The sequence below is a fragment of the Scyliorhinus torazame genome, chromosome 7, assembly GCF_047496885.1.
Source record: "Scyliorhinus torazame isolate Kashiwa2021f chromosome 7, sScyTor2.1, whole genome shotgun sequence".
In the NCBI taxonomy this organism is placed as follows: Eukaryota; Metazoa; Chordata; class Chondrichthyes; order Carcharhiniformes; family Scyliorhinidae; genus Scyliorhinus; species Scyliorhinus torazame.
In genome coordinates, this window is record NC_092713.1 from 2,222,506 (window position 1) to 2,249,532 (window position 27,027).

General features: G+C 57.4%; 1 protein-coding gene across 1 annotated transcript in view; it reads right to left on the reverse strand.

The window, feature by feature from the left end:
* The window catches only part of col11a1a (collagen, type XI, alpha 1a), a 1,142,395-nt gene that overhangs the window by 446,037 nt on the left and 669,331 nt on the right, over positions 1 to 27,027 (reverse strand). Inside the window, 1 exon segment of the mRNA XM_072510277.1 lies at positions 7,744 to 7,797. Within this exon segment, the coding sequence (XP_072366378.1) occupies positions 7,744 to 7,797 (54 nt within the window).

The window sequence follows — 27,027 nt, forward strand, 5'->3', positions numbered from 1 at the left end:
CTGAGAGGGTGGTGGGAATCGGGAACTCGCTGTCTGAGATGGTGGTGGGAATCGGGAACTCGCTGTCAGAGAGGGTGGGAATCGGGAACTCGCTGTCTGAGAGAGTGGGAATCGGGAACTCGCTGTCTGAGAGGGTGGTGGGAATCGGGAACTCGCTGTCTGAGAGGGTGGTGGGAATCGGGAACTCGCTGTCAGAGAGGTTGGGAATCGGGAACTCGCTGTCTGAGAGAGTGGGAATCGGGAACTCGCTGTCTGAGATGGTGGTGGGAATCGGGAACTCGCTGTCTGAGAGGGTGGTGGGAATCGGGAACTCGCTGTCTGAGAGTGTGGGAATCGGGAACTCGCTGTCTGAGACGGTGGGAATCGGGAACTCGCTGTCTGAGATGGTGGGAATCGGGAACTCGCTGTCTGAGTGGGTGGGAATCGGGAACTCGCTGTCTGAGAGGGGGGTGGGAATTGGGAACTCGCTGTCTGAGAGGGTGGTGGGAATCGGGAACTCGCTGTCTGAGATGGTGGGAATGGGGAACTCACTGTCTGAGAGGGTGGGAATCGGGAACTCGCTGTCTGAGAGGGTGGGAATCGGGAACTCGCTGTCTGAGAGGGTGGGAATCGGGAACTCGCTGTCTGAGAGGGTGGTGGGAATCGGGAGCTCGCTGTCTGAGAGGGTGGGAATCGGGAACTCGCTGTCTGAGAGGGTGGGAATCGGGAACTCGCTGTCTGAGAGGGTGGGAATCGGCAACTCGCTGTCTGAGAGAGTGGGAATCGGGAACTCGCTGTCTGAGAGGGTGGTGGGAATCGGGAACTCGCTGTCTGAGAGGGTGGTGGGAATCGGGAACTCGCTGTCAGAGAGGGTGGGAATCGGGAACTCGCTGTCTGAGAGAGTGGGAATCGGGAACTCGCTGTCTGAGAGGGTGGTGGGAATCGGGAACTCGCTGTCTGAGAGGGTGGTGGGAATCGGGAACTCGCTGTCAGAGAGGTTGGGAATCGGGAACTCGCTGTCTGAGAGAGTGGGAATCGGGAACTCGCTGTCTGAGATGGTGGTGGGAATCGGGAACTCGCTGTCTGAGAGGGTGGTGGGAATCGGGAACTCGCTGTCTGAGAGTGTGGGAATCGGGAACTCGCTGTCTGAGACGGTGGGAATCGGGAACTCGCTGTCTGAGATGGTGGGAATCGGGAACTCGCTGTCTGAGTGGGTGGAAATCGGGAACTCGCTGTCTGAGAGGGGGGTGGGAATTGGGAACTCGCTGTCTGAGAGGGTGGGAATCGGGAACTTGCTGTCTGAGAGGGTGGTGGGAATCGGGAACTCGCTGTCTGAAAGGGTGGGAATCGGGAACTCGCTGACTGGGAGGGTGGTGGGAATCGGGAACTCACTGTCTGAGAGGGTGGGAATCGGGAACTCGCTGTCTGAGAGTGTGGTGGGAATCGGGAACTCGCTGTCTGAGAGGGTGGGAATCGGGAACTCGCTGTCTGAGAGGGTGTTGGGAATCGGGAACTCGCTGTCTGTGAGGGTGGGAATCGGGAACTCGCTGTCTGAGAGGGTGGGAATCGGGAACTCGCTGTCTGAGAGGGTGGGAATCGGGAACTCGCTGTCTGAGAGGGTGGTGGGAATCGGGAACTCGCTGTCTGAGAAGGTGGGAATCGGGAACTCGCTGCCTGAGAGGGTGGGAATCGGGAACTCGCTGTCTGAGAGGGTGGTGGGAATCGGGAACTCGCTGTCTGAGAGGGTGGTGGGAATCGGGAACTCGCTGTCTGAGAGTGTGGGAATCGGGAACTCGCTGTCTGAGACGGTGGGAATCGGGAACTCGCTGTCTGAGATGGTGGGAATCGGGAACTCGCTGTCTGAGTGGGTGGAAATCGGGAACTCGCTTTCTGAGAGGGGGGTGGGAATTGGGAACTCGCTGTCTGAGAGGGTGGGAATCGGGAACTTGCTGTCTGAGAGGGTGGTGGGAATCGGGAACTCGCTGTCTGAAAGGGTGGGAATCGGGAACTCGCTGACTGGGAGGGTGGTGGGAATCGGGAACTCACTGTCTGAGAGGGTGGGAATCGGGAACTCGCTGTCTGAGAGTGTGGTGGGAATCGGGAACTCGCTGTCTGAGAGGGTGGGAATCGGGAACTCGCTGTCTGAGAGGGTGTTGGGAATCGGGAACTCGCTGTCTGTGAGGGTGGGAATCGGGAACTCGCTGTCTGAGAGGGTGGGAATCGGGAACTCGCTGTCTGAGAGGGTGGGAATCGGGAACTCGCTGTCTGAGAGGGTGGTGGGAATCGGGAACTCGCTGTCTGAGAAGGTGGGAATCGGGAACTCGCTGCCTGAGAGGGTGGGAATCGGGAACTCGCTGTCTGAGAGGGTGGTAATCGGGAACTCGCTGTCTGAGAGGGTGGGAATCGGGAACTCGCTGTCTGAGAGGCTGGGAATCGGGAACTCGCTGTCTGAGAGTGTGGGAATCGGGAACTCGCTGTCTGAGAGGGTGGTGGGAATCGGGAACCCGCTGTCTGAGAGGATGGTGGGAATCCGGAACTCGCTGTCTGAGAGGGTGGGAATCGGGAACTCGCTGTCTGAGAGGGTGGGAATCGGGAACTCGCTGTCTGAGAGGGTGGGAATCGGGAACTCGCTGTCTGAGAGGGTGGGAATCGGGAACTCGCTGTCTGAGAGTGTGGTGGGAATCGGGAACTCGCTGCCTGAGAGGGGGGTGGGAATCAGGAACTCGCTGTCTGAGAGCGTGGGAATCGGGAACTCGCTGTCTGAGAGGGTGGTGGGAATCGGGAACTCGCTGTCTGAGAGGGTGGGAATCGGGAACTCACTGTCTGAGAGGGTGGGAATCGGGAACTCGCTGTCTGAGAGGGTGGGAATCGGGAACTCGCTGTCTGAGAGGGTGGGAATCGGGAACTCGCTTTCTGAGAGGGTGGGAATCGGGAACTCGCTGTCTGAGAGGGTGGGAATCGGGAACTCGCTGTCTGAGAGGGTGGGAATTGGGAACTCGCTGTCTGAGAGGGTGGGAATCGGGAACTCGCTGTCTGAGAGGGTGGGAATCGGGAACTCGCTGCCTGAGAGGGGGGTGGGAAACAGGAACTCGCTGTCTGAGAGGGTGGGAATCGGGAACTCGCTGTCTGAGAGGGGGGTGGGAATTGGGTACTCGCTGTCTGAGAGGGTGGGAATCGGGAACTCGCTGTCTGAGAGGGTGGGAATCGGGAACTCGCTGCCTGAGAGGGTGGTGGGAATCGGGAACTCGCTGTCTGAGATGGTGGGAATGGGGAACTCACTGTCTGAGAGGGTGGGAATCGGGAACTCGCTGTCTGAGAGGGTGGGAATCGGGAACTCGCTGTCTGAGAGGGTGGGAATCGGGAACTCGCTGTCTGAGAGGGTGGTGGGAATCGGGAGCTCGCTGTCTGAGAGGGTGGGAATCGGGAACTCGCTGTCTGAGAGGGTGGGAATCGGGAACTCGCTGTCTGAGAGGGTGGTGGGAATCGGGAACTCGCTGTCTGAGAGGGTGGTGGGAATCGGGAACTCGCTGTCAGAGAGGGTGGGAATCGGGAACTCGCTGTCTGAGCTAGTGGGAATCGGGAACTCGCTGTCTGAGAGGGTGGTGGGAATCGGGAACTCGCTGTCTGAGAGGGTGGTGGGAATCGGGAACTCGCTGTCAGAGAGGTTGGGAATCGGGAACTCGCTGTCTGAGAGAGTGGGAATCGGGAACTCGCTGTCTGAGATGGTGGTGGGAATCGGGAACTCGCTGTCTGAGAGGGTGGTGGGAATCGGGAACTCGCTGTCTGAGAGTGTGGGAATCGGGAACTCGCTGTCTGAGACGGTGGGAATCGGGAACTCGCTGTCTGAGATGGTGGGAATCGGGAACTCGCTGTCTGAGTGGGTGGGAATCGGGAACTCGCTGTCTGAGAGGGGGGTGGGAATTGGGAACTTGCTGTCTGAGAGGGTGGAAATCGGGAACTCGCTGTCTGAGAGGGGGGTGGGAATTGGGAACTCGCTGTCTGAGAGGGTGGGAATCGGGAACTTGCTGTCTGAGAGGGTGGTGGGAATCGGGAACTCGCTGTCTGAAAGGGTGGGAATCGGGAACTCGCTGACTGGGAGGGTGGTGGGAATCGGGAACTCACTGTCTGAGAGGGTGGGAATCGGGAAGTCGCTGTCTGAGAGGGTGGTGGGAATCGGGAACTCGCTGTCTGAGAGGGTGGGAATCGGGAACTCGCTGTCTGAGAGGGTGTTGGGAATCGGGAACTCGCTGTCTGTGAGGGTGGGAATCGGGAACTCGCTGCCTGAGAGGGTGGGAATCGGGAACTCGCTGTCTGAGAGGGTGGGAATCGGGAACTCGCTGTCTGAGAGGGTGGGAATCGGGAACTCGCTGTCTGAGAGGGTGGTGGGAATCGGGAACTCGCTGTCTGAGAGGGTGGGAATCGGGAACTCGCTGCCTGAGAGGGTGGGAATCGGGAACTCGCTGTCTGAGAGGGTGGGAATCGGGGACTCGCTGTCTGAGAGGGTGGGAATCGGGAACTCGCTGCCTGAGAGGGTGGGAATCGGGAACTCGCTGTCTGAGTGGGTGGGAATCGGGGACTCGCTGTCTGAGAGGGTGGGAATCGGGAACTCGCTGTCTGAGAGGGTGGTAATCGGGAACTCGCTGTCTGAGAGGGTGGGAATCGGGAACTCGCTGTCTGAGAGGCTGGGAATCGGGAACTCGCTGTCTGAGAGTGTGGGATTCGGGAACTCGCTGTCTGAGAGGGTGGTGGGAATCGGGAACCCGCTGTCTGAGAGGGTGGTGGGAATCCGGAACTCGCTGTCTGAGAGGGTGGGAATCGGGAACTCGCTGTCTGAGAGGGTGGGAATCGGGAACTCGCTGTCTGAGAGGGTGGGAATCGGGAACTCGCTGTCTGAGAGGGTGGGAATCGGGAACTCGCTGTCTGAGAGGGTGGTGGGAATCGGGAACTCGCTGTCTGAGAGGGTGGGAATCGGGAACTCGCTGCCTGAGAGGGTGGGAATCGGGAACTCGCTGTCTGAGAGGGTGGTAATCGGGAACTCGCTGTCTGAGAGGGTGGGAATCGGGAACTCGCTGTCTGAGAGGCTGGGAATCGGGAACTCGCTGTCTGAGAGTGTGGGAATCGGGAACTCGCTGTCTGAGAGGGTGGTGGGAATCGGGAACCCGCTGTCTGAGAGGGTGGTGGGAATCCGGAACTCGCTGTCTGAGAGGGTGGGAATCGGGAACTCGCTGTCTGAGAGGGTGGGAATCGGGGACTCGCTGTCTGAGAGGGTGGGAATCGGGAACTCGCTGCCTGAGAGGGTGGGAATCGGGAACTCGCTGTCTGAGTGGGTGGGAATCGGGGACTCGCTGTCTGAGAGGGTGGGAATCGGGAACTCGCTGTCTGAGAGGGTGGTAATCGGGAACTCGCTGTCTGAGAGGGTGGGAATCGGGAACTCGCTGTCTGAGAGGCTGGGAATCGGGAACTCGCTGTCTGAGAGTGTGGGAATCGGGAACTCGCTGTCTGAGAGGGTGGTGGGAATCGGGAACCCGCTGTCTGAGAGGGTGGTGGGAATCCGGAACTCGCTGTCTGAGAGGGTGGGAATCGGGAACTCGCTGTCTGAGAGGGTGGGAATCGGGAACTCGCTGTCTGAGAGGGTGGGAATCGGGAACTCGCTGTCTGAGAGGGTGGGAATCGGGAACTCGCTGTCTGAGAGGGTGGTGGGAATCGGGAACTCGCTGTCTGAGAGGGTGGGAATCGGGAACTCGCTGCCTGAGAGGGTGGGAATCGGGAACTCGCTGTCTGAGAGGGTGGTAATCGGGAACTCGCTGTCTGAGAGGGTGGGAATCGGGAACTCGCTGTCTGAGAGGCTGGGAATCGGGAACTCGCTGTCTGAGAGTGTGGGAATCGGGAACTCGCTGTCTGAGAGGGTGGTGGGAATCGGGAACCCGCTGTCTGAGAGGGTGGTGGGAATCCGGAACTCGCTGTCTGAGAGGGTGGGAATCGGGAACTCGCTGTCTGAGAGGGTGGGAATCGGGAACTCGCTGTCTGAGAGGGTGGGAATCGGGAACTCGCTGTCTGAGAGGGTGGGAATCGGGAACTCGCTGTCTGAGAGTGTGGTGGGAATCGGGAACTCGCTGCCTGAGAGGGGGGTGGGAATCAGGAACTCGCTGTCTGAGAGCGTGGGAATCGGGAACTCGCTGTCTGAGAGGGTGGTGGGAATCGGGAACTCGCTGTCTGAGAGGGTGGGAATCGGGAACTCGCTGTCTGAGAGGGTGGGAATCGGGAACTCGCTGTCTGAGAGGGTGGGAATCGGGAACTCGCTGTCTGAGAGGGTGGGAATCGGGAACTCGCTTTCTGAGAGGGTGGGAATCGGGAACTCGCTGTCTGAGAGGGTGGGAATCGGGAACTCGCTGTCTGAGAGGGTGGGAATCGGGAACTCGCTGTCTGAGAGGGTCGGAATCGAGAACTCGCTGTCTGAGAGGGTGGGAATGGGGAACTCGCTGTCTGAGAGGGTGGGAATCGGGAACTCGCTGTCTGAGAGGGTGGGAATCGGGAACTCGCTGTCTGAGAGGGTGGGAATCGGGAACTCGCTGTCTGAGAGGGTGGTGGAAATCGGGAATGATAATTCTATGAAACGTGCAGATTCCGCACAGACAGTGACCCAGCGGGGAATTGAACGTGGACCCTGGCGCTGTGAAGTCATAGTGCGATCCACTTGTGTTACCATGTTGCCCCCTGGCATCCTCCAGCCTAGCGGGGATCGATCCATCCTGCTCCCCCTGCTTAATCAGGGTGGAGCTCCCCTCGTAACATCCTCTTTCCAGATTAAATAAAATGATTTACCAGGATGTTGCCAGATTTACCAGGATGTTGCCTGGAATGGAGAGTAGGTCTTACGAGGAAAGGTTGAGGGTGCTAGGCCTTTTCTCATTAGAACGGAGAAGGATGAGGGGCGACTTGATAGAGGTTTATAAGATGATCAGGGGAATAGATAGAGTAGACAGTCAGAGACTTTTTCCCCGGGTGGAACAAACCATTACAAGGGGACATAAATTTAAGGTGAAAGGTGGAAGATATAGGAGGGATATCAGAGGTAGGTTCTTTACCCAGAGAGTAGTGGGGGCATGGAATGCACTGCCTGTGGAAGTAGTTGAGTCGGAAACATTAGGGACCTTCAAGCAGCTATTGGATAGGTACATGGATTATGGTTAAATGATATAGTGTAGATTTATTTGTTCTCAAGGGCAGCACGGTAGCATTGTGGATAGCACAATTGCTTCACAGCTCCATGGTCCCAGGTTCGATTCCGGCTTGGGTCACTGACTGTGCGGAGTCTGCACGTCCTCCCCGTGTCTGCGTGGGTTTCCTCCGGGTGCTCCGGTTTCCTCCCACAATCCAAAGATGTGCGGGTTAGGTGAATTGGCCAATGATAAATTGCCCTTAATGTCCAAATTGCCCTTGGTGTTGGGTGGAGGTGTTGAGTTTGGGTAGGGTGCTCTTTCCAAGAGCTGGTGCGGCCTCGAGGGGCCGAATGGCCTCCTTCTGCACTGTAAATTCAATGATAATCTATGATTAATCTAGGACAAAGGTTCGGCACAACATCGTGGGCCGAAGGGCCTGTTCTGTGCTGTATTTTCTATGTTCTATGTTCTATGATCTGATTGGGCCGGTTAATTTGGCAGCAGGAAGGTTTGGCATTGGGGCTGATCGTCTCAAACTGAAACTGCTCCTGGTTTCCGGTCTTTGGGATCATTGAACTGAAATGGAAAGGGAAGGTTTACTTACAGGAGGTCCTCTCGGTCCAGCAAATCCTGTTGGGCCTTGGGGTCCTTGTGGTCCCTGAAACACAAACACAATAAAGATGAAGCACTGAGGACACAAAAGATGCGTCGCAACCCCTCTGCTCCTTACCCATAATCCCTCTGCAAGGTCGGTGTCAGCAATGGTTAACACTGTTCCTCCATCAACCTCTTACCCATAATCCCTCTGCAAGGTCAGTGTCAGCAATGGTTAACAATGTTCCTCCAACAGCCTCTGCTCCTTACCCATATCCTTCCGCATTGGTGAAGTTCCATTATTTTGGATGTTTCCTGAAGCACCAGTCAGCAGATATATCGTTCTGTTCCATTGATGTTCTGATGATTGCACGTGATAGTGAGGTACGCAGGGAGAGTGGGGATCTGGAAGTCTAGAACTGGTCTTTTTATGTAAAAAATGCTCTCCTGAAAGTTCTCTGGGATTTGAGAGTGAGTGTTTTACACCAATGTCCACCTTTTATAAATCAACTCAGCGCAACAGAGAATGGAAAGCTGGTTTGACACTGTGTCCAATGACCTTGTGAACTGAGTTACTCCAATGGATAATTAGATAATAATTCCCCATTGCACGAATTTATCCAAAATGTTCCGTTTTTAAAATGTATTCATGGTATCCAGGTCTGGTCTCACCAATATCCCATGTATAATCCTGCTTCACCCGATGTCCAACTTCACCCGCCCTAGTTTATCTGCTGCTAAAACTCTCATTTCTGCCTTTATCACCCCAGACTTCACTATTCCAACACTCTCCTGGCTGGTATCCCATCATCCGATCTCTGGAAAGTTCAGCTCAGCAAAGATTCTGCTGCCTGTGTCCAAACTCAGACCCCGTTCGCTCCCCTCCATCGGTTCCCACATAAACAATGTTTTGAGATTAAATTTCTCATCCTTGTTGTCAAATCCTTCCAAGTGCTCTCCCCACATGTCCGTAATCTCCCCGAGACCGACACCACATCGTAATCTCCCCCAGACCGACACCATGTCGCAATCTCCCCCAGACCGACACCATGTCCGTAATCTCCCCCAGACCGACACCATGTCCATAATCTCCCCCAGACCAACACCATGTCCGTAATCTCCCCCAGACCGACACCATGTCCGCAATCTCCCCCAGACCGACACCATGTCCGTAATCTTCCCCAGACCGACACCATTTCCATAATCTCCCCCCAACCGACACCATGTCGTTATCTCCCCCAGACCGACACCATGTCCGTAATCTCCCCCAGACCGACACCATGTCCGTAATCTCCCCCAGACCGACACCATGTCCGTAATCTCCCCCAGACCGACACAATGTCCGTAATCTCCCCCAGACTGACACCATGTCCGTAATCTCCCCCAGACCGACACCATGTCCGTAATCTCCCCCAGACCGACACCATGACCGTAATCTCCCCCAAACCGATACCATGTCCGTAATCTCCCCCAGACCGACACCATGTCCGTAATCTCCCCCAGACCGACACCATGTCGTAATCTCCCCCAGACCGACACCATGTCCGTAATCTCCCCCAGACCGACACCATGTCCATAATCTCCTCCAGACCGACACCATGTCGTAATCTCCCCCAAACCGACACCATGTCCGTAATCTCCCCCAGACCGATACCATGTCCGTAATCTCCCCCAGACCGACACCATGTCCGTAACCTCCCCCAGACCGACACCATGTCGTAATCTCCCCCAGACCGACACCATGTCGTAATCTCCCCCAGACCGACACCATGTCCGTAATCTCCCCCAGACCGACACCATGTCCGTAATCTCCCCCAGACCGACACCATGTCGTAATCTCCCCCAGACCGACACCATGTCTGTAATCTCCCCCAAACCGACACCATGTCGTAATCTCCCCCAAACCGACACCATGTCCGTAATCTCCCCCAGACCGACACCATGTCGTAATCTCCCCCAGACCGACACCATGTCCGTAATCTCCCCCAAACCGACACCATGTCCGTAATCTCCCCCAGACCGACACCATGTCCGTAATCTCCCCCAGACCGACACCATGACCGTAATCTCCCCCAAACCGATACCATGTCCGTAATCTCCCCCAGACCGACACCATGTCTGTAATCTCCCCCCGACCGACACCATGTCGTTATCTCCCCCAGACCGACACCATGTCCGTAATCTCCCCCCCAACCGACACCATGTCGTAATCTCCCCCAGACCGACACCTTGTCGTAATCTCCCCCAGACCGACACCATGTCCGTAATCTCCCCCAGACCGAAACCATGTCCGTAATCTCCCCCAGACCGACACCATGTCCGTAATCTCCCCCAGACCGACACCATGTCCGTAATCTCCCCCAGACCGACACCATGTCGTAATCGCCCCCAGACCGACACCATGTCCGTAATCTCCCCCAGACCGACACCATGTCGTAATCTCCCCCAGACCGACACCATGTCGTAATCTCCCCCAGACCGACACCATGTCCGTAATCTCCCCCAGACCGACACCATGTCCGTAATCTCCCCCAGACCGACACCATGTCCGTAATCTCCCCCAGACCGACACCATGTCGTAATCTACCCCCGACCGACACCATGTCGTAATCTCCCCCAGACCGACACCATGTCGTAATCTCCCCCAGACCGACACCATGTCCGTAATCTCCCCCAGACCGACACCATGTCCGTAATCTTCCCCAGACCGACACCATTTCCATAATCTCCCCCCAACCGACACCATGTCGTTATCTCCCCCAGACCGACACCATGTCCGTAATCTCCCCCAGACCGACACCATCTCCGTAATCTCCCCCAGACCGACACCATGTCCGTAATCTCCCCCAGACCGACACCATGTCCGTAATCTCCCCCAGACTGACACCATGTCCGTAATCTCCCCCAGACCGACACCATGTCCGTAATCTCCCCCAGACCGACACCATGTCCGTAATCTCCCCCAGACCGACACCATGTCCGTAATCTCCCCCAGACCGACACCATGTCGTAATCTCCCCCAGACCGACACCATGTCCGTAATCTCCCCCAGACCGACACCATGTCCATAATCTCCTCCAGACCGACACCATGTCGTAATCTCCCCCAAACCGACACCATGTCCGTAATCTCCCCCAGACCGATACCATGTCCGTAATCTCCCCCAGACCGACACCATGTCCGTAATCTCCCCCAGACCGACACCATGTCGTAATCTCCCCCAGACCGACACCATGTCGTAATCTCCCCCAGACCGACACCATGTCCGTAATCTCCCCCAGACCGACACCATGTCCGTAATCTCCCCCAGACCGACACCATGTCGTAATCTCCCCCAGACCGACACCATGTCCGTAATCTCCCCCAAACCGACACCATGTCGTAATCTCCCCCAAACCGACACCATGTCCGTAATCTCCCCCAGACCGACACCATGTCGTAATCTCCCCCAGACCGACACCATGTCCGTAATCTCCCCCAAACCGACACCATGTCCGTAATCTCCCCCAGACCGACACCATGTCCGTAATCTCCCCCAGACCGACACCATGACCGTAATCTCCCCCAAACCGATACCATGTCCGTAATCTCCCCCAGACCGACACCATGTCTGTAATCTCCCCCCGACCGACACCATGTCGTTATCTCCCCCAGACCGACACCATGTCCGTAATCTCCCCCCCAACCGACACCATGTCGTAATCTCCCCCAGACCGACACCATGTCGTAATCTCCCCCAGACCGACACCATGTCCGTAATCTCCCCCAGACCGACACCATGTCGTAATCTCCCCCAGACCGACACCATGTCCGTAATCTCCCCCAGACCGACACCATGTCCGTAATCTCCCCCAGACCGACACCATGTCGTAATCTCCCCCAGACCGACACCATGTCCGTAATCTCCCCCAGACCGACACCATGTCCGTAATCTCCCCCAGACCGACAGCATGTCCGTAATCTCCCCCAGACCGACACCATGTCGTAATCTCCCCCCGACCGACACCATGTCGTAATCTCCCCCAGACCGACACCATGTCGTAATCTCCCCCAGACCGACACCATGTCCGTAATCTCCCCCAGACCGACACCATGTCGTAATCTCCCCCAGACCGACACCATGTCCGTAATCTCCCCCCGACCGACACCATGTCGTAATCTCCCCCAGACCGACACCATGTCCGTAATCTCCCCCAGACCGACACCATGTCCGTCATCTCCCCCAGACCGACACCATGTCGTAATCTCCCCCAGACCGACACCATGTCGTAATCTCCCCCAGACCGACACCATGTCCGTAATCTCCCCCAGACCGACACCATGTCGTAATCTCCCCCAGACCGACACCATGTCCGTAATCTCCCCCCGACCGACACCATGTCGTAATTTCCCCCAGACCGACACCATGTCCGTAATCTCCCCCAGACCGACACCATGTCCGTAATCTCCCCCAGACCGACACCATGTCCGTAATCTCCCCCAGACCGACACCATGTCCGTAATCTCCCCCAGACCGACACCATGTCCGTAATCTCCCCCAAACCGACACCATGTCCGTAATCTCCCCCAGACCGACACCATGTCCGTAATCTTCCCCAGACCGACACCATGTCGTAATCTCCCCCAGACCGACACCATGTCGTAATCTCCCCCAGACCGACACCATGTCGTAATCTCCCGCAGACCGACACCATGTCGTAATCTCCCTCAAACCGACACCATGACGTAATCTCCCCAGACCGACACCATGTCCGTAATCTCCCCCAAACCGATACCATGTCCGTAATCTCCCCCAGACCGACACCATGTCTGTAATCTCCCCCCGACCGACACCATGTCCGTAATCTCCCCCAGACCGACACCATGTCGTAATCTCCCCCAGACCGACACCATGTCCGTAATCTCCCCCAGCCTGACACCATGTCCGTAATCTCCCCCAGACCGACACCATGTCCGTAATCTCCCCCAGACCGACACCATGTCCGTAATCTCCCCCAGACCGACACCATGTCGTAATCTCCCCCAGACCGACACCATGTCGTAATCTCCACCAGACCGACACCATGTCGTAATCTCCCCCAGACCGACACCATGTCCGTAATCTCCCCCAGACCGACACCATGTCGTAATCTCCCCCAGACCGACACCATGTCGTAATCTCCCCCAGACCGACACCATGTCCGTAATCTCCCCCAGACCGACACCATGTCGTAATCTCCCCCAGACCGACACCATGTCGTAATCTCCCCCAGACCGACACCATGTCCGTAATCTCCCCCAGACCGACACCATGTCCGTAATCTCCCCCAGACCGACACCATGTCGTAATCTCCCCCAGACCGACACCATGTCCGTAATCTCCCCCAAACCGACACCATGTCGTAATCTCCCCCAAACCGACACCATGTCCGTAATCTCCCCCAGACCGACACCATGTCGTAATCTCCCCCAGACCGACACCATGTCCGTAATCTCCCCCAAACCGACACCATGTCCGTAATCTCCCCCAGACCGACACCATGTCCGTAATCTCCCCCAGACCGACACCATGACCGTAATCTCCCCCAAACCGATACCATGTCCGTAATCTCCCCCAGACCGACACCATGTCTGTAATCTCCCCCCGACCGACACCATGTCGTTATCTCCCCCAGACCGACACCATGTCCGTAATCTCCCCCCCAACCGACACCATGTCGTAATCTCCCCCAGACCGACACCATGTCGTAATCTCCCCCAGACCGACACCATGTCCGTAATCTCCCCCAGACCGACACCATGTCGTAATCTCCCCCAGACCGACACCATGTCCGTAATCTCCCCCAGACCGACACCATGTCCGTAATCTCCCCCAGACCGACACCATGTCGTAATCTCCCCCAGACCGACACCATGTCCGTAATCTCCCCCAGACCGACACCATGTCCGTAATCTCCCCCAGACCGACAGCATGTCCGTAATCTCCCCCAGACCGACACCATGTCGTAATCTCCCCCCGACCGACACCATGTCGTAATCTCCCCCAGACCGACACCATGTCGTAATCTCCCCCAGACCGACACCATGTCCGTAATCTCCCCCAGACCGACACCATGTCGTAATCTCCCCCAGACCGACACCATGTCCGTAATCTCCCCCCGACCGACACCATGTCGTAATCTCCCCCAGACCGACACCATGTCCGTAATCTCCCCCAGACCGACACCATGTCCGTCATCTCCCCCAGACCGACACCATGTCGTAATCTCCCCCAGACCGACACCATGTCGTAATCTCCCCCAGACCGACACCATGTCCGTAATCTCCCCCAGACCGACACCATGTCGTAATCTCCCCCAGACCGACACCATGTCCGTAATCTCCCCCCGACCGACACCATGTCGTAATTTCCCCCAGACCGACACCATGTCCGTAATCTCCCCCAGACCGACACCATGTCCGTAATCTCCCCCAGACCGACACCATGTCCGTAATCTCCCCCAGACCGACACCATGTCCGTAATCTCCCCCAGACCGACACCATGTCCGTAATCTCCCCCAAACCGACACCATGTCCGTAATCTCCCCCAGACCGACACCATGTCCGTAATCTTCCCCAGACCGACACCATGTCGTAATCTCCCCCAGACCGACACCATGTCGTAATCTCCCCCAGACCGACACCATGTCGTAATCTCCCGCAGACCGACACCATGTCGTAATCTCCCTCAAACCGACACCATGACGTAATCTCCCCAGACCGACACCATGTCCGTAATCTCCCCCAAACCGATACCATGTCCGTAATCTCCCCCAGACCGACACCATGTCTGTAATCTCCCCCCGACCGACACCATGTCCGTAATCTCCCCCAGACCGACACCATGTCGTAATCTCCCCCAGACCGACACCATGTCCGTAATCTCCCCCAGCCTGACACCATGTCCGTAATCTCCCCCAGACCGACACCATGTCCGTAATCTCCCCCAGACCGACACCATGTCCGTAATCTCCCCCAGACCGACACCATGTCGTAATCTCCCCCAGACCGACACCATGTCGTAATCTCCACCAGACCGACACCATGTCGTAATCTCCCCCAGACCGACACCATGTCCGTAATCTCCCCCAGACCGACACCATGTCGTAATCTCCCCCAGACCGACACCATGTCGTAATCTCCCCCAGACCGACACCATGTCCGTAATCTCCCCCAGACCGACACCATGTCCGTAATCTCCCCCCGACCGACACCATGTCCGTAATCGCCCCCAGACCGACAACATGTCCGTAATCTCCCCCCGACCGACACCATGTCTGTAATCTCCCCCAGACCGACACCATGTCCGTAATCTCCCCCAGACCGACACCATGTCCGTAACCTCCCCCCGACCGACACCATGTCGTAATCTCCCCCAGACCGACACCATGTCCGTAATCTCCCCCAGACCGACACCATGTCCGTAACCTCCCCCCGACCGACACCATGTCGTAATCTCCCCCAGACCGACACCATGTCCGTAATCTCCCCCAGACCGACACCATGTCGGTAATCTCCCCCAGACCGACACCATGTTGTAATCTCCCCCAGACCGACACCATGTCCGTAATCTCCCCCAGACCGACACCATGTCGTAATCTCCCCCAGACCGACACCATGTCCGTAATCTCCCCCCGACCGACACCATGTCGTAATCTCCCCCAGACCGACACCATGTCCGTAATCTCCCCCAGACCGACACCATGTCCGTAATCTCCCCCAGACCGACACCATGTCATAATCTCCCCCAGACCGACACCATGTCGTAATCTCCCCCAGACCGACACCATGTCGTAATCTCCCCCAGACCGACACCATGTCTAATCTCCCCCAGACCGACACCATGTCGTAATCTCCCCCAGACCGACACCATGTCCGTAATCTCCCACAGACCGACACCATGTCCGTAATCTCCCCCCCGACCGACACCATGTCGTAATCTCCCCCAGACCGACACCTTGTCCGTAATCTCCCCCAGACCGACACCATGTCCGTAAGCTCCCCCAGACCGACACCATGTCGTAATCTCCCCCAGACCGACACCATGTCCGTAATCTCCCCCCGACCGACACCATGTCGTAATCTCCCCCAGACCGACACCATGTCCGTAATCTCCCCCAGACCGACAACATGTCGTAATCTCCCCCAGACCGACACCATGTCGTAATCTCCCCCAGACCGACACCATGTCGTAATCTCCCCCAGACCGACACCATGTCGTAATCTCCCCCAGACCGACACCATGTCCGTAATCTCCCCCAGACCGACACCATGTCCGTAATCTCCCCCCGACCGACACCATGTCGTAATCTCCCCCAGACCGACACCATGTCCGTAATCTCCCCCAGACCGACACCATGTCCGTAATCTCCCCCAGACCGACACCATGTCGTAATCTCCCCCAGACCGACACCATGTCCGTAATCTCCCCCCGACCGACACCATGTCGTAATCTCCCCCAGACCGACACCATGTCCGTAATCTCCCCCAGACCGACACCATGTCCGTAATCTCCCCCAGACCGACACCATGTCGTAATCTCCCCCAGACCGACACCATGTCCGTAACCTCCCCCAGACCGACACCATGTCCGTAATCTCCCCCCGACCGACACCATGTCCGTAATCTCCCCCAGACCGACACCATGTCGTAATCTCCCCCAGACCGACACCATGTCGTAATCTCCCCCAGACCGACACCATGTCCGTAATCTCCCCCAGACCGACACCATGTCCGTAATCTCCCCCAGACCGACACCATGTCGTAATCTCCCCCAGACCGACACCATATCCGTAATCTCCCCCAGACCGACACCATGTCGTAATCTCCCCCCGACCGACACCATGTCGTAATCTCCCCCAGACCGACACCATGTCCGTAATCTCCCCCAGACCGACACCATGTCGTAATCTCCCCCAGACCGACACCATGTCCGTAATCTCCCCCAGACCGACACCATGTCCGTAATCTCCCCCAGACCGACACCATGTCCGTAATCTCCCCCAGACCGACACCATGTCCGTAATCTCCCCCAGACCGACACCATGTCGTAATCTCCCCCAGACCGACACCATGTCCGTAATCTCCCCCAGACCGATACCATGTCGTAATCTCCCCCCGACCGACACCATGTCCGTAATCTCCCCCAGACCGACACCATGTCTGTAATCTCCCCCAGACCGACACCATGTCCGTAATCTCCCCCAGACCGACACCATGTCCGTAATCTCCCCCAGACCGACACCATGTCCGTAATCTCCCCCAGACCGACACCATGTCCGTAATCTCCCCCAGACCGACACCATGTCCGTAATCTCCCCAAGACCGACACCATGTCGTAATCTCCCCCAGACCGACACCATGTCCGTAATCTCCCCCAGACCGACACCATGTCGTAATCTCCCCCCGACCGACACCATGTCGTAATCTCCCCCAGACCGACACCATGTCCGTAATCTCCCCCAGACCGACACCATGTCCGTAATCTCCCCCAGACCGACACCATGTCGTAATCTCCCCCAGACCGACACCATGTCGTAATCTCCCCCAGACCGACACCATGTCGTAATCTCCCCCAGACCGACACCATGTCGTAATCTCCCCCAGACCGACACCATGTCCGTAATCGCCACCAGACCGACACCATGTCCGTAATCTCCCCCAGACCGACACCATGTCCGTAATCTCCCCCCGACCGACACCATGTCGTAATCTCCCCCCGACCGACACCATGTCGTAATCTCCCCCAGACCGACACCATGTCGTAATCTCCCCCAGACCGACACCATGTCGTAATCTCCCCCAGACCGACACCATGTCCGTAATCTCCCCCAGAACGACACCATGTCGTAATCTCCCCCAGACCGACACTATGTCGTAATCTCCCCCAGACCGACACCATGTCCGTAATCTCCCCCAGACCGACACCATGTCCGTAATCTCCCCCCGACCGACACCATGTCGTAATCTCCCCCAGACCGACACCATGTCCGTAATCTCCCCCAGACCGACACCATGTCCGTAATCTCCCCCAGACCGACACCATGTCCGTAATCTCCCCCAGACCGACACCATGTCGTAATCTCCCCCAGACCGACACCATGTCCGTAATCTCCCCCAGACCGACACCATGTCCGTAATCTCCCCCAGACCGACACCATGTCGTAATCTCCCCCAGACCGACACCATGTCCGTAATCTCCCCCAGACCGACACCATGTCCGTAATCTCCCCCAGACCGACACCATGTCGTAATCTCCCCCAGACTGACACCTTGTCCGTAATCTCCCCCAGACCGACACCATGTCCGTAATCTCCCCCAGACCGACACCATGTCGTAATCTCCCCCAGACCGACACCATGTCCGTAATCTCCCCCAGACCGACACCATGTCCGTAATCTCCCCCAGACCGACACCATGTCGTAATCTCCCCCAGACCGACACCATGTCGTAATCTCCCCCAGACCGAGACCATGTCCGTAATCTCCCCCAGACCGACACCATGTCCGTAATCTCCCCCAGACCGACACCATGTCCGTAATCTCCCCCAGACCGACACCATGTCCGTAATCTCCCCCATACCGACACCATGTCGTAATCTCCCTCAGACCGACACCATGTCCGTAATCTCCACCAGACCGACACCATGTCCGTAATCTCCCCCAGAGCGACACCATGTCCGTAATCTCCCCCAGACCGACACCATGTCCGTAATCTCCCCCAGACCGACACCATGTCCGTAATCTCCCCCAGACCGACACCATGTCGTAATCTCCCCCAGACCGACACCATGTCCGTAATCTCCCCCAGACCGACACCATGTCGTAATCTCCCCCCGACCGACACCATGTCCGTAATCTCCCCCAGACCGACACCATGTCTGTAATCTCCCCCAGACCGACACCATGTCCGTAATCTCCCCCAGACCGACACCATGTCCGTAATCTCCCCCAGACCGACACCATGTCCGTAATCTCCCCCAGACCGACACCATGTCCGTAATCTCCCCCAGACCGACACCATGTCCGTAATCTCCCCCAGACCGACACCATGTCCGTAATCTCCCCCAGACCGACACCATGTCGTAATCTCCCCCAGACCGACACCATGTCCGTAATCTCCCCAAGACCGACACCATGTCGTAATCTCCCCCAGACCGACACCATGTCCGTAATCTCCCCCAGACCGACACCATGTCGTAATCTCCCCCCGACCGACACCATGTCGTAATCTCCCCCAGACCGACACCATGTCCGTAATCTCCCCCAGACCGACACCATGTCCGTAATCTCCCCCAGACCGACACCATGTCGTAATCTCCCCCAGACCGACACCATGTCCGTAATCGCCCCTAGACCGACACCATGTCCGTAATCTCCCCCAGACCGACACCATGTCCGTAATCTCCTCCCGACCGACACCATGTCGTAATCTCCCCCAGACCGACACCATGTCGTAATCTCCCCCAGACCGACACCATGTCGTAATCTCCCCCAGACCGACACCATGTCGTAATCTCCCCCAGACCGACACCATGTCCGTAATCTCCCCCAGAACGACACCATGTCGTAATCTCCCCCAGACCGACACCATGTCGTAATCTCCCCCAGACCGACACCATGTCCGTAATCTCCCCCAGACCGACACCATGTCCGTAATCTCCCCCCGACCGACACCATGTCGTAATCTCCCCCAGACCGACACCATGTCCGTAATCTCCCCCAGACCGACACCATGTCCGTAATCTCCCCCAGACCGACACCATGTCCGTAATCTCCCCCAGACCGACACCATGTCGTAATCTCCCCCAGACCGACACCATGTCCGTAATCTCCCCCAGACCGACACCATGTCCGTAATCTCCCCCAGACCGACACCATGTCGTAATCTCCCCCAGACCGACACCATGTCCGTAATCTCCCCCAGACCGACACCATGTCCGTAATCTCCCCCAGACCGACACCATGTCGTAATCTCCCCCAGACTGACACCATGTCCGTAATCTCCCCCAGACCGACACCATGTCGTAATCTCCCCCAGACCGACACCATGTCGTAATCTCCCCCAGACCGACACCATGTCGTAATCTCCCCCAGACCGACACCATGTCCGTAATCTCCCCCAGACCGACACCATGTCCGTAATCTCCCCCAGAACGACACCATGTCGTAATCTCCCCCAGACCGACACTATGTCGTAATCTCCCCCAGACCGACACCATGTCCGTAATCTCCCCCCAGACCGACACCATGTCCGTAATCTCCCCCCGACCGACACCATGTCGTAATCTCCCCCAGACCGACACCATGTCCGTAATCTCCCCCAGACCGACACCATGTCCGTAATCTCCCCCAGACCGACACCATGTCCGTAATCTCCCCCAGACCGACACCATGTCGTAATCTCCCCCAGACCGACACCATGTCCGTAATCTCCCCCAGACCGACACCATGTCCGTAATCTCCCCCAGACCGACACCATGTCGTAATCTCCCCCAGACCGACACCATGTCCGTAATCTCCCCCAGACCGACACCATGTCCGTAATCTCCCCCAGACCGACACCATGTCGTAATCTCCCCCAGACTGACACCTTGTCCGTAATCTCCCCCAGACCGACACCATGTCCGTAATCTCCCCCAGACCGACACCATGTCGTAATCTCCCCCAGACCGACACCATGTCCGTAATCTCCCCCAGACCGACACCATGTCCGTAATCTCCCCCAGACCGACACCATGTCGTAATCTCCCCCAGACCGACACCATGTCGTAATCTCCCCCAGACCGACACCATGTCCGTAATCTCCCCCAGACCGACACCATGTCCGTAATCTCCCCCAGACCGACACCATGTCCGTAATCTCCCCCAGACCGACACCATGTCCGTAATCTCCCCCAGACCGACACCATGTCGTAATCTCCCTCAGACCGACACCATGTCCGTAATCTCCCCCAGACCGACACCATGTCCGTAATCTCCCCCAGAGCGACACCATGTCCGTAATCTCCCCCAGACCGACACCATGTCCGTAATCTCCCCCAGACCGACACCATGTCCGTAATCTCCCCCAGACCGACACCATGTCGTAATCTCCCCCAGACCGACACCATGTCCGTAATCTCCCCCAGACCGACACCATGTCGTAATCTCCCCCCGACCGACACCATGTCCGTAATCTCCCCCAGACCGACACCATGTCTGTAATCTCCCCCAGACCGACACCATGTCCGTAATCTCCCCCAGACCGACACCATGTCCGTAATCTCCCCCAGACCGACACCATGTCCGTAATCTCCCCCAGACCGACACCATGTCCGTAATCTCCCCCAGACCGACACCATGTCGTAATCTCCCCCAGACCGACACCATGTCCGTAATCTCCCCCAGACCGACACCATGTCGTAATCTCCCCCAGACCGACACCATGTCCGTAATCTCCCCAAGACCGACACCATGTCGTAATCTCCCCCAGACCGACACCATGTCCGTAATCTCCCCCAGACCGACACCATGTCGTAATCTCCCCCCGACCGACACCATGTCGTAATCTCCCCCAGACCGACACCATGTCCGTAATCTCCCCCAGACCGACACCATGTCCGTAATCTCCCCCAGACCGACACCATGTCGTAATCTCCCCCAGACCGACACCATGTCCGTAATCGCCCCCAGACCGACACCATGTCCGTAATCTCCCCCAGACCGACACCATGTCCGTAATCTCCTCCCGACCGACACCATGTCGTAATCTCCCCCAGACCGACACCATGTCGTAATCTCCCCCAGACCGACACCATGTCGTAATCTCCCCCAGACCGACACCATGTCGTAATCTCCCCCAGACCGACACCATGTCCGTAATCTCCCCCAGAACGACACCATGTCGTAATCTCCCCCAGACCGACACCATGTCGTAATCTCCCCCAGACCGACACCATGTCCGTAATCTCCCCCAGACCGACACCATGTCCGTAATTTCCCCCCGACCGACACCATGTCGTAATCTCCCCCAGACCGACACCATGTCCGTAATCTCCCCCAGACCGACACCATGTCCGTAATCTCCCCCAGACCGACACCATGTCCGTAATCTCCCCCAGACCGACACCATGTCGTAATCTCCCCCAGACCGACACCATGTCCGTAATCTCCCCCAGACCGACACCATGTCCGTAATCTCCCCCAGACCGACACCATGTCGTAATCTCCCCCAGACCGACACCATGTCCGTAATCTCCCCCAGACCGACACCATGTCCGTAATCTCCCCCAGACCGACACCATGTCGTAATCTCCCCCAGACTGACACCATGTCCGTAATCTCCCCCAGACCGACACCATGTCGTAATCTCCCCCAGACCGACACCATGTCGTAATCTCCCCCAGACCGACACCATGTCGTAATCTCCCCCAGACCGACACCATGTCCGTAATCTCCCCCAGACCGACACCATGTCCGTAATCTACCCCAGACCGACACCATGTCGTAATCTCCCCGAGACCGACACCATGTCCGTAATCTCCCCCAGACCGACACCATGTCCCTAATCTCCCCCAGACCGACACCATGTCCGTAACCTCCCCCAGACCGACACCATGTCCGTAATCTCCCCCAGACCGACACCATGTCCGTAATCTCCCCCAAACCGACACCATGTCCGTAATCTCCCCCAGACCGAAACCATGTCCCTAATCTCCCCCAGACCGACACCATGTCCGTAATCTCCCCCCCGACCGACACCATGTCGTAATCTCCCCCAGACCGACACCATGTCCGTAATCTCCCCCAGACCGACACCATGTCGTAATCTCCCCCAGACCGACACCATGTCCGTAATCTCCCCCAGACCGACACCATGTCCGTAATCTCCCCCAGACCGACACCATGTCGTAATCTCCCCCAAACCGACACCATGTCGTAATCTCCCCCAGACTGACACCATGTCCGTAATCTCCCCCAGTCCGACACCATGTCCGTAATCTCCCCCAGACCGACACCATGTCCGTAATCTCCCCCAGACCGACACCATGTCGTAATCTCCCCCAGACCGACACCATGTCCGTAATCTCCCCCAGACCGACACCATGTCCGTAATCTCCCCCAGACCGACACCATGTCGTAATCTCCCCCAGACCGACACCATGTCCGTAATCTCCCCCAGACCGACACCATGTCCGTAATCTCCCCCAGACCGACACCATGTCCGTAATCTCCCCCAGACCGACACCATGTCGTAATCTCCCCCAGACCGACACCATGTCGTAATCTCCCCCAGACCGACACCATGTCCGTAATCTCCCCCAGACCGACACCATGTCCGTAATCTCCCCCAGACCGACACCATGTCGTAATCTCCCCCAGACCGACACCATGTCGTAATCTCCCCCAGACCGACACCATGTCCGTAATCTCCCCCAGACCGACACCATGTCCGTAATCTCCCCCCGACCGACACCATGTCGTAATCTCCCCCAGACCGACACCATGTCCGTAATCTCCCCCAGACCGACACCATGTCCGTAATCTCCCCCAGACCGACACCATGTCCGTAATCTCCCCCAGACCGACACCATGTCGTAATCTCCCCCAGACCGACACCATGACCTTAATCTCGCCCTGACCGACACCATGTCGTAATCTCCCCCAGACAGACACCATGTCCGTAATCTCCCCCAGGCCGACACCATGTCCGTAATCTCCCCCAGACCGACACCATGTCCGTAATCTCCCCCAGACCGACACCATGTCCGTAATCTCCCCCAGACCGACACCATGTCGTAATCTCCCCCAGACCGACACCATGTCGTAATCTCCCCAAGACCGACACCATGTCGTAATCTCCCCCAGACCGACACCATGTCCGTAATCTCCCCCAGACCGACACCATGTCGTAATCTCCCCCAGACCGACACCATGTCGTAATCTCCCCCAGACCGACACCATGTCCGTAATCTCCCCCAGACCGACACCATGTCCGTAATCTCCCCCCGACCGACACCATGTCGTAATCTCCCCCAGACCGACACCTTGTCCGTAATCTCCCCCAGACCGACACCATGTCCGTAATCTCCCCCAGACCGACACCATGTCGTAATCTCCCCCAGACCGACACCATGTCCGTAATCTCCCCCAGACCGACACCATGTCGTAATCTCCCCCAGACCGACACCATGTCCGTAATCTCCCCCAGACCGACACCATGTCCGTAATCTCCCCCAGACCGACACCATGTCGTAATCTCCCCCAAACCGACACCATGTCGTAATCTCCCCCAGACTGACACCATGTCCGTAATCTCCCCCAGTCCGACACCATGTCCGTAATCTCCCCCAGACCGACACCATGTCCGTAATCTCCCCCAGACCGACACCATGTCGTAATCTCCCCCAGACCGACACCATGTCCGTAATCTCCCCCAGACCGACACCATGTCCGTAATCTCCCCCAGACCGACACCATGTCGTAATCTCCCCCAGACCGACACCATGTCCGTAATCTCCCCCAGACCGACACCATGTCCGTAATCTCCCCCAGACCGACACCATGTCCGTAATCTCCCCCAGACCGACACCATGTCGTAATCTCCCCCAGACCGACACCATGTCGTAATCTCCCCCAGACCGACACCATGTCCGTAATCTCCCCCAGACCGACACCATGTCCGTAATCTCCCCCAGACCGACACCATGTCGTAATCTCCCCCAGACCGACACCATGTCGTAATCTCCCCCAGACCGACACCATGTCCGTAATCTCCCCCAGACCGACACCATGTCCGTAATCTCCCCCCGACCGACACCATGTCGTAATCTCCCCCAGACCGACACCATGTCCGTAATCTCCCCCAGACCGACACCATGTCCGTAATCTCCCCCAGACCGACACCATGTCCGTAATCTCCCCCAGACCGACACCATGTCGTAATCTCCCCCAGACCGACACCATGACCTTAATCTCGCCCTGACCGACACCATGTCGTAATCTCCCCCAGACAGACACCATGTCCGTAATCTCCCCCAGGCCGACACCATGTCCGTAATCTCCCCCAGACCGACACCATGTCCGTAATCTCCCCCAGACCGACACCATGTCCGTAATCTCCCCCAGACCGACACCATGTCGTAATCTCCCCCAGACCGACACCATGTCGTAATCTCCCCAAGACCGACACCATGTCGTAATCTCCCCCAGACCGACACCATGTCCGTAATCTCCCCCAGACCGACACCATGTCGTAATCTCCCCCAGACCGACACCATGTCGTAATCTCCCCCAGACCGACACCATGTCCGTAATCTCCCCCAGACCGACACCATGTCCGTAATCTCCCCCCGACCGACACCATGTCGTAATCTCCCCCAGACCGACACCTTGTCCGTAATCTCCCCCAGACCGACACCATGTCCGTAATCTCCCCCAGACCGACACCATGTCGTAATCTCCCCCAGACCGACACCATGTCCGTAATCTCCCCCAGACCGACTGCATGTCGTAATCTCCCCCAGACCGACACCATGTCCGTAATCTCCCCCAGACCGACACCATGTCCGTAATCTCCCCCAGACCGACACCATGTCCGTAATCTCCCCCCGACCGACACCATGTCGTAATCTCCCCCAGACCGACACCATGTCCGTAATCTCCCCCAGACCGACACCATGTCCGTAATCTCCCCCAGACCGACACCATGTCGTAATCTCCCCCAGACCGACACCATGTCCGTAATCTCCCCCCGACCGACACCATGTCGTAATCTCCCCCAGACCGAGACCATGTCCGTAATCTCCCCCAGACCGACACCATGTCCGTAATCTCCCCCAGACCGACACCATGTCGTAATCTCCCCCAGACCGACACCATGTCCGTAATCTCCCCCAGACCGACACCATGTCCGTAATCTCCCCCCGACCGACACCATGTCGTAATCTCCCCCAGACCGACACCATGTCCGTAATCTCCCCCAGACCGACACCATGTCCGTAATCTCCCCCAGACCGACACCATGTCGTAATCTCCCCCAGACCGACACCATGTCCGTAATCTCCCCCAGACCGACACCATGTCGTAATCTCCCCCCGACCGACACCATGTCGTAATATCCCCCAGACCGACACCATGTCCGTAATCTCCCCCAGACCGACACCATGTCCGTAATCTCCCCCAGACCGACACCATGTCCGTAATCTCCCCCAGACCGACACCATGTCGTAATCTCCCTCAGACCGACACCATGTCCGTAATCTCCCCCAGACCGACACCATGTCCGTAATCTCCCCCAGACCGACACCATGTCCGTAATCTCCCCCAGACCGACACCATGTCGTAATCTCCCCCAGACCGACACCATGTCGTAATCTCCCCCAGGCCGACACCATGTCCGTAATCTCCCCCAGACCGACACCATGTCGTAATCTCCCCCAAACCGACACCATGTCCGTAATCTCACCCAGACCGACACCATGTCGTAATCTCCCCCCGACCGACACCATGTCGTAATCTCCCCCAGACCGACACCATGTCCGTAATCTCCCCCAGACCGACACCATGTCCGTAATCTCCCCCAGACCGACACCATGTCCGTAATCTCCCCCAGACCGACACCATGTCCGTAATCTCCCCCAGACCGACACCATGTCCGTAATCGCCCCCAGACCGACACCATGTCGTAATCTCCCCCAGACCGACACCATGTCCGTAATCTCCCCCAGACCGACACCATGTCGTAATCTCCCCCAGACCGACACCATGTCGTAATCTCCCCCAGACCGACACCATGTCGTAATCTCCCCCAGACCGACACCATGTCCGTAATCTCCCCCGACCGACACCATGTCCGTAATCTCCCCCAGACCGACACCATGTCTGTAATCTCCCCCAGACCGACACCATGTCCGTAATCTCCCCCAGACCGACACCATGTCGTAATCTCCCCCAGACCGACACCATGTCCGTAATCTCCCCCAGACCGACAACATGTCCGTAATCTCCCCCAGACCGACACCATGTCCGTAATCTCCCGCAGACCGACACCATGTCCGTAATCTCCCCCAGACCGACACCATGTCCGTAATCTCCCCCAGACCGACACCATGTCCGTAATCTTCCCCAGACCGACACCATGTCGTAATCTCTCCCAGACCGACACCATGTCCGTAATCTCCCCAAGACCGACACCATGTCGTAATCTCCCCCAGACCGACACCATGTCCGTAATCTCCCCCAGACCGACACCATGTCGTAATCTCCCCCCGACCGACACCATGTCGTAATCTCC